The sequence below is a fragment of the Triticum aestivum genome, chromosome 6B, assembly GCF_018294505.1.
Source record: "Triticum aestivum cultivar Chinese Spring chromosome 6B, IWGSC CS RefSeq v2.1, whole genome shotgun sequence".
NCBI classification, from domain to species: domain Eukaryota; kingdom Viridiplantae; phylum Streptophyta; class Magnoliopsida; order Poales; family Poaceae; genus Triticum; species Triticum aestivum.
The window spans coordinates 463280665-463292542 of record NC_057810.1 but is presented as its reverse complement, the minus strand read 5'-3'; the positions used below and the strand labels follow the sequence as shown (position 1 = coordinate 463292542).

Genomic DNA, 11878 nt, shown 5'->3' with positions numbered 1-11878 from the left:
GCTCTTCACTCGGTAGGATTTTGATAAACTTAGGCGAGTCCTTGGACTGCAGCTAAGCCCCCGAGTGGAAGGCTGGCTTACCACTCGGTAGGATTTTGATAAACTTAGGCGAGTGCTTGGACTGCAGCTAAGCCCCCGAGTGAGAGGGTTGCTCTTCACTCGGTAGGATTTTTATAACTTAGGCGAGTGCTTGGACTGCAGCTAAGCCTCCGAGTGAGAGGGTTGCTCTTCACTCGGTAGGATTTTGATAAACTTAGGCGAGTCCTTGGACTGCAGCTAAGCCCCCGAGTGGAAGGCTGGCTTACCACTCGGTAGGATTTTGATAAACTTAGGCGAAACGGATTCGCGGCTAAGCCTCCGAGTGGGAGTCTGGCTCACCACTCGGTAGGATTTTTACAAACTTAGGCGAAACGAATTCGTAGCTAAGTCACCCACTGAGGGGGAATTTTATGTGGACGAAAATAAAAAGTGACAGAAATTATGGAGGGACTATGACACTATTATTTTGAGGTCCATGAACTACAAAAGTATTTTATTGCAACTCATCCGAGTGATAAAACTTAAGTGTAGAATGGGCGGAGTAGCTCCGCGTTCCAAGCTCGGGGCTCGTCGGTATTATGCTCGACGTTGTAAAGACGGTACGCCCCGTTGTGGAGGACCTTGGTGACGATGAAGGGGCCTTCCCAAGAAGGAGCAAGCTTGTGTGGTTTGTGCTGATCCACTCGGAGAACCAAATCCCCTTCCTGGAAGGCTCGACCTCTCACATTTCTGGCGTGGAAACGGCGCAAATCTTGTTGGTAGATGGTCGACCGGATCAGAGCCATCTCCCTTTCTTCCTCTAAAAGGTCGACTGCGTCCTGCCGCGCTTGTTCATCTTCTGCTTCATTGTAGATTTCAACTCGGGGAGCATTATGGAGAAGATCACTCGGCAAGACTGCTTCAGCTCCGTAGACCAAAAAGAATGGAGTTCTTCCAGTCGACCGATTAGGTGTGGTCCGCAGTCCCCAGAGTACAGAGGGAAGTTCGTCGACCCAAGCTCCAGCCGCGTGTTTGAGATCACGCATCAGTCGAGGCTTCAATCCCTTAAGAATCAGTCCATTAGCTCGCTCTGCTTGTCCATTCGACTGCGGATGGGCGACTGAAGCGTAGTCGACCCGTGTGCCCTGGGAGTCGCAGAAAGCTCTGAATTCCTCCGAGTCAAAGTTCGACCCATTATCCGTAATGATGCTGTGCGGGACTCCATATCTGAATATTAGTTCCCTGATGAAGCTAACAGCAGTACCGGTGTCAAGGCTCTTGATTGGTTTAGCCTCGATCCACTTGGTGAACTTGTCGACTGCCACCAGTACATGCGTGAAGCCACTTCGTCCTGTTCTCAAAGGGCCGACCATGTCCAATCCCCATACTGCGAAAGGCCAGACGAGTGGGATGGTCTTCAGAGCCGACGCAGGCTTGTGTGACATATTCGAGTAGAATTGACATCCCTCGCACTTATCCACTATCTCTTTTGCCATCTCATTCGCCTTTGGCCAGTAAAATCCGGCTCGGTATGCTTTGGCCACGATGGTCCGAGAGGACGCATGATGACCACAGGTTCCCGAGTGAATATCATTGAGGATGAGTCGACCTTCTTCTGGTGTTATGCACTTCTGACCAACTCCAGACGCGCTTTCTCTGTATAATTGTCCTTTGATAACGGTAAAGGCCTTAGATCGACAGACGATCTGTCGAGCCTCTTCCTCATCCTCCGGAAGCTCTTTTCTCAGGATATATGCGACATACGGAATCGTCCAGCCGGGAATGACCACCAAAACCTCCATGATCAAGTCGACCACTGCTGGGACTTCAACTTCAGTCAGATCTGTGGCACTCTTGGGCTGTGGAGTTTCTTCGGTGAAAGGATCTTCTTTGACTGACGGAGTGTGTATATGCTCCAAGAACACGCCACTCGGAATGGCTTCCCTCTTGGAACCTATCTTTGCTAGATCATCAGCTGCTTGATTTTTCAGTCGGGGTATGTGATGGAGCTCCAACCCCTCGAACTTCTTTTCCAGCTTCCTCACTGCACTGCAGTATCCAGTCATGGCTGGGCTTCTCACGTCCCACTCTTTCATCACCTGATTGACCACTAAATCCGAGTCGCCATAGATCATCAGGCGACGGACGCCGAGTGAAATGGCCATGCGCAACCCATATAAGAGGGCCTCATATTCTGCCTCATTGTTGGAGGAATCAAAGTGAATCTGAAGCACATATCTGAGCTTATCTCCTCTGGGGGAAACCAGGACAACCCCAGCATCGGAACCATTCAACATCTTAGAGCCATCAAAGAACATGGTCCAATGCTCCGAGTGAACTTCAGTCGGCTGCTGTTGTTCAATCCACTCGGCGAGGAAATCTGCTATTGCCTGGGACTTAATGGCTTTCTTTGCCTCAAACTTGATATCAAGGGGAAGAAGTTCAATCGCCCATTTGGCCACTCGACCAGTTGCATCCCTGTTGTGCAAAATCTCTGATAGTGGAGCGTCGCTGACGATTGTGATGGAATGATCAGAGAAATAATGAGCAACCTTCTTTGTGGTCATGTATATTCCATACACAAGCTTCTGATAATGAGGATATCTCTGCTTGGATGGAGTCAAGACTTCAGACAAATAATACACTGGGCGCTGAACTTTGAGAGCTTTTCCTTCTTCTTCCCGCTCGACCGTTAACACAGTACTGACGACTTGTCCTGTGGCTGCGATGTAGAGCAACAGAGGCTCTTTGCTGATTGGAGCAGCAAGCACCGGCTGGGTGGAGAGCAGAGCTTTTAGCTCGGCAAACGCTGCATCAGCTTCTAGAGTCCACTCGAACTTGTCTGCCTTCTTCATCAGTCGGTAAAGAGGCAATGCCTTTTCACCGAGTCGTGAGATGAATCGACTTAATGCGGCCAAGCATCCAGTAAGCTTCTGGACATCGTGCACTCACACAGGGCGTTTCATTCGGAGAATAGTGCCAATCTTCTCTGGGTTAGCGTCGATTCCTCGTTCGGAAACGAGAAAACCGAGTAACTTGCCACCAGGAACTCCAAATGTGCACTTTGATGGATTGAGCTTGATATCATACCTTCTGAGGTTGGCAAATGTTTCGGCGAGATCAGCGAGCAGGTCGGAACCTTTTCGTGACTTGACAACGATATCATCCATATATGCTTCCACATTCCGACTGATTTGAGTGAGTAGACACTTCTGAATCATTCGCATAAATGTGGCTCCGGCATTCTTGAGGCCGAATGGCATAGTGATATAGCAGAAGCACCCGAATGGAGTGATGAAAGCTGTTTTTACCTCGTCGGGTCCGTACAGACGGATCTGGTGGTACCCGGAGTAAGCATCTAAAAAAGATAACCTCTCGCATCCCGCGGTCGAGTCAACAATTTGATCTATGCGAGGGAGAGGAAGGTGATCTTTCGGGCAGGCCCGGTTGATGTGCTTGAAATCGATGCACATTCGGAGCGACTTGTCCTTCTTAGGAACCATGACGACATTAGCGAGCCACTCGGAGTGGTATATCTCTCGGATAAATCCTGCCGCCAACAGTCGAGCCACTTCTTCACCAATGGCTTTTCTCTTTTGGACGGCGGACCGCCGAAGATGCTCTTTGACTGGTTTGGCAGAGGAGTCGACTCTTAGGCGATGCTCAGCCAGTCCCCTGGGAACACCTGGCATGTCAGCGGGCTTCCATGCAAAAATGTCCCAGTTCTCACGGAGGAACTGGATGAGCGCTTCTTCCTATTTTGGGTCGAGTGTTGTGGAGATGCGGGTCGGAGCTGCTTCGGGGTCGGTCGGATGAATGTGAACAGGCTTCGTCTCGCCGGACGACTGGAAAGCAGACTCTGTGGCGGGCTTCTTGGATCGCAGCAAGTCACTCGGATCTGCGTTTTGCTTGTACTCCTCGAACTCAACCGCTGTCACTTGGGAATCGGCAATCTTGGAGCCCTTCTGAAAGCACTCTTCTGCCTTTTTCCTATCACCGGTGACAGTGATCACTCCTTTGGGGCCGGGCATCTTCAATTTGAGGTACACGTAACATGGTCGAGCCATGAACCGTGCATAAGCTGGTCTCCCCAAAATGGCATGATATGCACTCTAAAAATCCACGACCTCAAACGTCAACTTTTCTTTGCGAAAATGCTTCGAATCGCCAAACACTACGTCCAAAGCTATCTGGCCAAGTGACTCGGCCTTCTTCCCTGGTATAACTCCATGAAAGCTCATGTTACTAGTGCTCAGTCGGGACATCGGAATGCCCATACCTTTCAATGTGTCTGCATATAACAGATTCAGCCCACTTCCACCATCCATCAGCACCTTTGTCAGTCGAGTGCCTTCGACAACTGGATTGACCACCAAAGCTTGCCTCCCAGGGGTGGCAATATGAGTCGGGTGATCAGATTGGTCGAATGTGATGGATGTTTGCGACCACTTCAGATAATTTGCCTTTGCGGGGGCAACCATGTTCACCTCTCGGTTAATCACTTTCAGTCGACTTCTGCTTTCCACATCTGCAAAGATCATCAGAGTGGAGTTGATATGCGGATATCCTCCCTCACTGTCCTCCTTGTCTTCGGCCTTGTCCGACTCCTTCTCCTTGTCCTTAGACTATTTTCCTTGAAACTGCTGGATCAGGAGTCGACATTGGCGAGTGGTGTGCTTCGGGTAAATGATATTCCCCTCTTCGTCTTTCTTCGTGTGAATGTGACATGGCATATCCATCACGTCGTTCCCTTCTTTATCCTTTACCTTCTTGGGGTTCCAGGATCCTTTCGGTTTCCCCTTAAACTTTCCTTGAGTCACGGCCAGAGCCTCTCCAGGAGCTGCCGGTTCAGCCTTCCGCTTCTGTTTCCGACTGGTGTTTCCTTTTTCCGACTGACTCGGCTTGTGCTTGCCGCTTTGGAGTCGGTCTTCTTCTTCGCCGTTGGCGTATTTGGTAGCAATCTCCATCATCCGACTCAAGGTCATGTCACCGGTTCGACCAAACTTCAAACTCAGTTCTCTGTTCTTGACGCCGTCTTTGAAGGCGCAGACTGCCTGATGATCAGACACATTCTCCACAGTATGGTGCAAAGTGATCCACCTCTGAATATACTCTCTGAGAGTCTCATTGGCCTTCTGCACGCAGACTTGCAACTCTGTTAATCCAGCTGGTCGCTTGCAAGTTCCTTCAAACGTCCTGACGAACACTCGGGACAGGTCTTCCCAAGTGTAAATGCTGCTGGGAGGTAACTGAGTCAACCATGCCCTGGCAGAACCTTCCAGCATGAGGGGCAAATGCTTCATGGCCACCTCGTCGTTCCCACCACCAATCTGAACTGCCACTCGGTAGTCTTCAAGCCAAGTTTCAGGCTTAGACTCACCAGTGAACTTGCTGACTCCTGTTACCAACCTGAAATTGGGAGGGATAACTGCGGCTCTGATAGCTCTGCTAAAACATTCAGGACCAGAAACATGCACTCGACTGCTTGAGGGTACATCTCTGTCGAGTCCACCTCGATGAGCTCTGTTCCGGTCGACCAAACCTTGCACGATAATGGATCGCGTGTCAAAGCCTGGTTCTCTGGGGTCGACTGGAACCCTACGCCCTGTACTGTACTGACGCCTGTCATCTGGCTGCCGAGGAGCGTAAGACCCACCCCTAGGAGGGGAATAGGGCACTCGACGCCTATCATCTCGGTCGAGTCTGTCGCCATATTGATCTCGTCGATTCTCGCGCCCTTCACGCCGCGGAGGCGACCTGGGGCTGTGAGCCGACTGAACCGTATTCACAGTGACGGATCGACTGTGAATTCTGTTGCGCGACTGAGACACGGCTGAATTCTGATCTCCTGCTGCCCGGAGCAGATCCCTGATCTGCAGCAAACCTCTGCCAGCTTCCGACTGCGAAGGCTGGATGGACTCTGCTATACGGGTCGCAGCTGCTAAATTCTGAATTGGGGTTCGATATACCTGAGTCGGCGGGAAGAGTTGACATCGATTGGTGTCGGGAACTCGTTGCCGCGCGCGCTTGTCGAGTGCTCGCTGAAGGTTCTCCAGCCGAGTGCGCTCGGCCAAATTGGCCAGACGCGCCTCCTCCAAGGCACGAGCCTCGGGGGTTTCTCCTGCGATGGGAATACGCAGGGGGTCCTCGTTCCTGCGGTGAAGTTCCTCTCTTTGCAGAGAGTCGAGTGGCTCGGGCTGGTACTCTTCGTAGCCTCATGCGGGATCGTCTCCGTCACCTGCTCCACCGTCATGGGCGAAGCCAGGGGGACCGCGGGGCCCGTCGACCATCAAGATTTCTGCCGCTGGATCACTGCTACCGCACTCGGATGCAGTCTCTACGGAGCCAGTCGACAGGTCGAACAAGCCGTAGAGAGGTTCGTTGGGCTCGATTGCCGCAACTTGGGTGGTGGCCGATTGGCGAGCCACCGCGTGCCTCACCCATCGCTGAAGCCTCGACCGGCCTGAGCGCTTGCGCTGGCGGGAGACCGGGAGGGTGGACGATGGAGGAGCCGACCGATACTGGGTCGACGGTTGCCGCAGCAGAACGCCGCGGACACATGCGCGAAAATGCGTCGCACCGCGGACGGGGAGCGCATCTACGTCGAGTGGAGCCTCCTGGAGCCATGCGGAGTCGTCGGCGATGAAGGTGAGAGTGCCGAGACGGATCTCTTGACCCTCGACCAAAACTCCAGCAGACACCATGATGAAAGTACTCGGAAGAATCGCAACTTCTCCACAAAATTGCTAAAACACCTGCCCCACGGTGGGCGCCAACTGTCGTGGTTCTAAGCCTGACAGTAGAGTGGGGGGTAGGTATGGAGAGGCAAGGTCCTAGCTATGGAGAGGTTGTAAACACAAAGGATGTACGAGTTCAGGCCCTTCTCGGAGGAAGTAATAGCCCTACGTCTCGGAGCCCGGAGGCGGTCGAGTGGATTATGAGTATATGAGCTACAAGGTGCCCAACCCTTCTGCCTGTGGAGGGGGGTGGCTTATATAGAGTGCGCCAGGACCCCAGCCAGCCCACGTAGGAGAGGGTTTAAGGTGAGTTAAGTCTGGGGCGTTACTGGTAACGCCCCACATAAAGTGCCTTTACTATCATAAAGTCTACTTGATTACAGGCCGTTGCAGTGCAGAGTGCCTCTTGACCTCCTGGTGGTCGAGTGAGTCTTCGTGGTCGAGTCCTTCAGGCCAGTCGAGTGAGTCCTCGTTGGTCGACTGGAAGGCGACCTCTTCTAAGGATGTCTTGGGGTAAGTTACTTGGATCAGGTCCATGACCCTACCCTAGGTACATAACCCCATCATCTGTCTCTCTCTAGATACCTTGCTCCTTCAATTCTAGGGCCTCTTTGGATTGGAGGAAATTAAAAACATAGGCATAAGAAAAACACGGAATCAAAGATGCCACACAATGTGAATTTTCAACAGAATTTCAAAAGGAAATTTTGTAAGAGAAGGCTTTGGATGACGCACAGGAAACAGATGAATTTTAGAGGAATGGTAAGAGGAAGTAGACAGAGATATATGTAGTGCATGGGACTTCTAAAAAAATTGATGTCTGACCTCATGTTGAGAATCCTATAACACAAGTGATATACTCCCTCCGTCCAGAAATATTTTGATGGCAAATATTTCGGACGGAGGGAGTAGATTATAAGCCTCCAAAACACCTATGGATTTCCTTCAATCCGATGAGGGTCTAAACTAAATAAGTAAATATACAGTAGAGAAAGAATGAAAAACTATATGCCTTGCTCCTTCACCCAGTGCCCATGATTTATTTCGATTTTGTAGGAGGAATTGGGTACCATAAATTGCAAGCTTTAGGTCTCAAGGATGTGAAAATACAATACCAAATCGACGAGCACAAATAAAGACTATGATCATGTAGTACTCATATGAACATAATACCCGAATGATTAAGCCCTCGTAATAACGATTTGTGTGCATCTGCAGATGCAAGGAGATGCCCTTTTCTAAGGTCAAAACAGGGAAATGATTGAATGGACTACATCTAAACCAAAATTAGAGTGAATAAGGAAAAACACGAAGTCATATTACCGTCGATATGCATCTCCCTCTCCTTGCCAAATACGAATCTCACAGAGAACCAAGAGGAAAATACTAACAAAAGTGAGGCAATGAAGGAACAGTTGAACCCACTATATAGAAAAGGTAAGAGGGCACGAGATTGGTATGGGTATGGAGGGGTTCACAAGAGCTATTATATTATATTTCTGGATGATAAATGTCTACATTTAATTTCATTTCAGTTACTCCTTAATATTAGTACTAACTAAAGATTTGGAGTCAACAAGTGAACAGCTCATACATATTTATTGTGTGACTCATTTACAAACCACTATCCCATCACAAATTTGGCTTTTTCTGAATGATTTGATGATTGTTGACCACACCCCTTTGTGGTATCATAATATTTGGCTTGATCTGGAATGGGCTGGCATTGTTGATGAGGCCGGTCCGAGAAGTCAAGCGACAAATGCCTACCAACCATCAGCAATTTCGACCATTGGATTTCATGTTGTGGTAGATTTAGCTCAACCTACAAATTGGGATGTATTATGTCCTAAAAACCCATTTTTTGAAGAAAAGACAAATAATTGTGGCCTTTGGTAGCCATCTTTGCCCCTAGCCTTGCTTTCACATTCTAGCCTATCCTCGCCTTCTCTCTCGTGGTGCACTTTTTTTATAGCACACAAGTATAGGGGACCTCAACAGTTTTCGTTGAGAGTTTTTTTCCGAGAAAACGCAAAGATCTTTGCGTTCCATTGCATTGAAGAGAAGGGATAGTACAATCCTCCTAGGAGGCTAGGATTACAAAGGTTGTGCTCTCGATTAGTGGACGTCCCAGGATGTGGGAAGGACTACCCTGAGCCCCTGTGCCCTGGCTTGTGCCCAACATTTGGCTTCAGTTTTAATCCTATCCACTAATGCTTCTATTGATGGTCGCGCGTTGTCGAAGACGCATTCATTATGCTGCTTCCAGATCATCCAAGGGACTAGCATGGCTATGGACTGCAATCCTTTGCGAAGCGCGTGCGGTGTCCGCCCCTTCGTTCGCTGCCACCAGTCTGTAAGTGAGGGCTCATTGTGTGGTGGATGCACTGGAATGCGTGTCCAGTCCAGGATGGCATGCCAGGTTTGCCGCACGAATGGGCAGGCCAGGAGCAGGTGTTGGATGGTCTCCGGCGCTTGATCGCAGAGGAGGCATCTGGGGTGGTGCTGCAGGCCGCGTCGGGCCAGCCGTTCTGCTGTCTAGTACCGGTCCTGGCTGGCTAGCCAATGGAAGAGCCGGACTCTGGGTGGTGCCCAGCTCTTCCATGTCAGCTTCCATGAGGGGCATCTTGCAGATCCATGAAAGGTCGCAGCATAGCAGGACTGTGCCGTGTAGGTGCTGTTGGCCGTCCACCTCCAGAGCATTTGGTCAGGCTCGTTTGTGAGAGTGATGCGCTGTACGGCCTGCCAAAGCATCAGGTATTGCCCAATTTCATGTATCCCGAGCACTCCCTGGATGTCGCGTGCCCAAGCATTGCCCGTTAGGGCCTCCGCGGCTGTTCTCGCTTTGCGCCTCCTTTTGGGTATGCACTGGTAAAGCGCAGGGGCGATCTCGTGGATGGATTGCCCCTGGAGCCAGCGGTCGACCCAGAACACGGTCGTCAATCTGTCATCGAGGACCATGGTTGTGGAGGTGAAGAACAACGCGCGCTCCTCGGGAGTGAACTGCAGGTCGAGCCCTTGCCATGCGTGATTGTCGTCAGTGCGGGTGTACCATAGCCATCGCAACCTCAGTGCCAGACTAGCGCGCTCTAGGTCCCGTATCCCCAAGTTGCCATATTCCAGTGGACGACAAACATGGCGCCAGTTGACATGGCAGTGCCCACCGTTGGCAGTTGCATGTCCAGCCCATAGGAAGCCCCGTTGTATCTTCTCCAGCTGCTTTAGGGTCTTCTTGGGGGGGTGCGCGAATGCGAGCAGTTGGTGAACCGGGATGGCCTCGAGCACCGCTCTGACCAATGCGAGTCGTCCAGCCTTGTTCATGAGCCATGCTTTCCAAGTTGGGAGCCTGGCAGCCACTGAATCTATGAGGGGTTGTAGTTGGGCGGCAGTGGGGCGGTGCAACGTTAGCGGGATGCCGAGGTAGGTGATGGGCAGGTCGGCTGTCTTGCATCCTACATGGGCAATCGTCGCGGCCGCGTCGGGGTCGCCGTGGAGGATGGTGGCCGAGCTCTTGGCGTAGTTCACTCGGAGGCCGCTAGCTTCACCGAAGAGTGTTAGGATGCCCTTGACGGCCTCCATGTCTCCAGGTGTGGTGTGGCAGAAGAGCATAACATCGTCGGAATATAAGGAGATGGCCGGAATGGCTCGTCGGGGATGCAGCTGTTGCAAGATGCCGGAGTCATGGGCGTGGCGGACGAGGCGTCCGGGGGTGTCCACGGCGAGCACAAAGAGTTGTGGGGACACGGGGTCGCCCTATCGCAGTCCGCATTGGTGCCATATCGGTGGCCCTGGCTCGCCGTTCAGCATGATCCTGGTGCTTGAGGTCGAAAGTAGTATCGCAAACCACTCCCGGAACCGAGGCCCGAACCCATACTGGTCCAACACCTCGAAGAGGAAGGGCTAGGATAGGGAGCCGAAGGCTCACGTGAGGTCAAGTTTGAGCATGACACTTGGGGCCCCAAGTTGGTGCAGCAGCTTCATGGATTGCCTGACCAGGACAAAATTGTCGTGGAGGCTCCGGCCTAGGATGAATGCATTCTGGTTGCAACTAACCAGGTCTCCCAACGTTGGCGTGAGGCATAGGGAGAGCACTTTTGCGAAGATTTTGGCCACGAGGTGTATCAAGCATATCGGACGGTAGTCGCGGAGCTGGCAGTCATCGGCGCGCTTTGGGAGCAGTGTCAAAGGGCCTGGTTAAGCTTACTGAAGCCGCGACCACGCACCAGAAAGAGTTGCTGGAAGATGTCCAGGAATTCCTGTTTGACCGTGCTCCAACATGCCCACAAGAACTCAGCTGTAAATCCGTCGGGCCCAGGCGCCTTGCGTGCCGGGAGGCATTTTACGGTGTCCCATATCTCCTCGGGTTTGAATGGGGCATCGAGGCATGTCATGTCACAAGGCTGTATGAGCTGCGATAGGTCCAGCGAGTGGCCACGGGCGAGGGCCGAGCCCACCAGCTCGTCAAAGTGAGAGAAAGCCGCCTGCACCATCCCCTCCTGATCCGCAATCACATGTCCATCCACGGTTAGGCTGTGGATGTGATTCTTCTACCAGCGGAAAGAGCACTGTCGAAGGAAGAATGTCGTGTTGGCGTCTCCATCCTTGAGTGTGGTGATGCGTGCCCGCTGCCTCGCAATCGTGCGCTCTGATGTCTATTACACAACCTTCTTCTTGTAGACGTTGTTGGGCCTGCAAGTGCACAGGTTTGTAGAACAGTAGCAAATTTCCCTCAAGTGCATGACCTAAGGTTTATCAATCCGTAGGAGGCATGGGATGAAGATGGTCTCTCTCAAACAACCCTGCAACCAAATAACAAAGAGTCTCTTATGTCCCCAACACACCCAATACAATGGTAAATTGTATAGGTGCACTAGTTCGGCGAAGAGATGGTGATACAAGTGCAATATGGATAGTAGATATAGGTTTTTGTAATCTGAAATTATAAAAACAGCAAGATAACTAATGATAAAAGTGAGCGTAAGTGGTATTGCAATGGTAGGAAACAAGGCATAGGGTTCATACTTTCATTAGTGCAAGTTCTCTCAACAATAATAACATAGATAGATCATATAACAATCCCTCAACATGCAACAAAGAGTCACTCCAAAGCCACTAATAGCGGA

The 11878-nt window shown here is 51.2% G+C and overlaps 1 protein-coding gene across 1 annotated transcript; it reads right to left on the bottom strand.

Annotated features, from left to right (window-relative positions):
- Positions 1-8873: 8873 nt before the first annotated feature.
- LOC123139270 (uncharacterized) lies at positions 8874-10334 on the bottom strand. Its single transcript, XM_044559067.1, has 2 exons — positions 9410-10334; positions 8874-9211 (listed from the first exon to the last, which is right to left on the bottom strand). Exons 1-2 carry the CDS (start codon positions 10332-10334, stop codon positions 8874-8876), a joined length of 1263 nt encoding a protein of 420 aa, XP_044415002.1.
- Between the last annotated feature and the right edge of the window lie 1544 nt (positions 10335-11878).

Coding starts and splice junctions, on each gene's coding strand:
- LOC123139270 (XM_044559067.1), bottom strand. CDS start 10,334: ATGGAGGCCGTCAAGGGCATCCTAACACTCTTCGGTGAAGCTAGCGGC. Junction 9,212..9,409: donor CTACACGGCACAGTCCTGCT/ATGCTGCGACCT, acceptor AGACCATCCAAC/ACCTGCTCCTGGCCTGCCCA.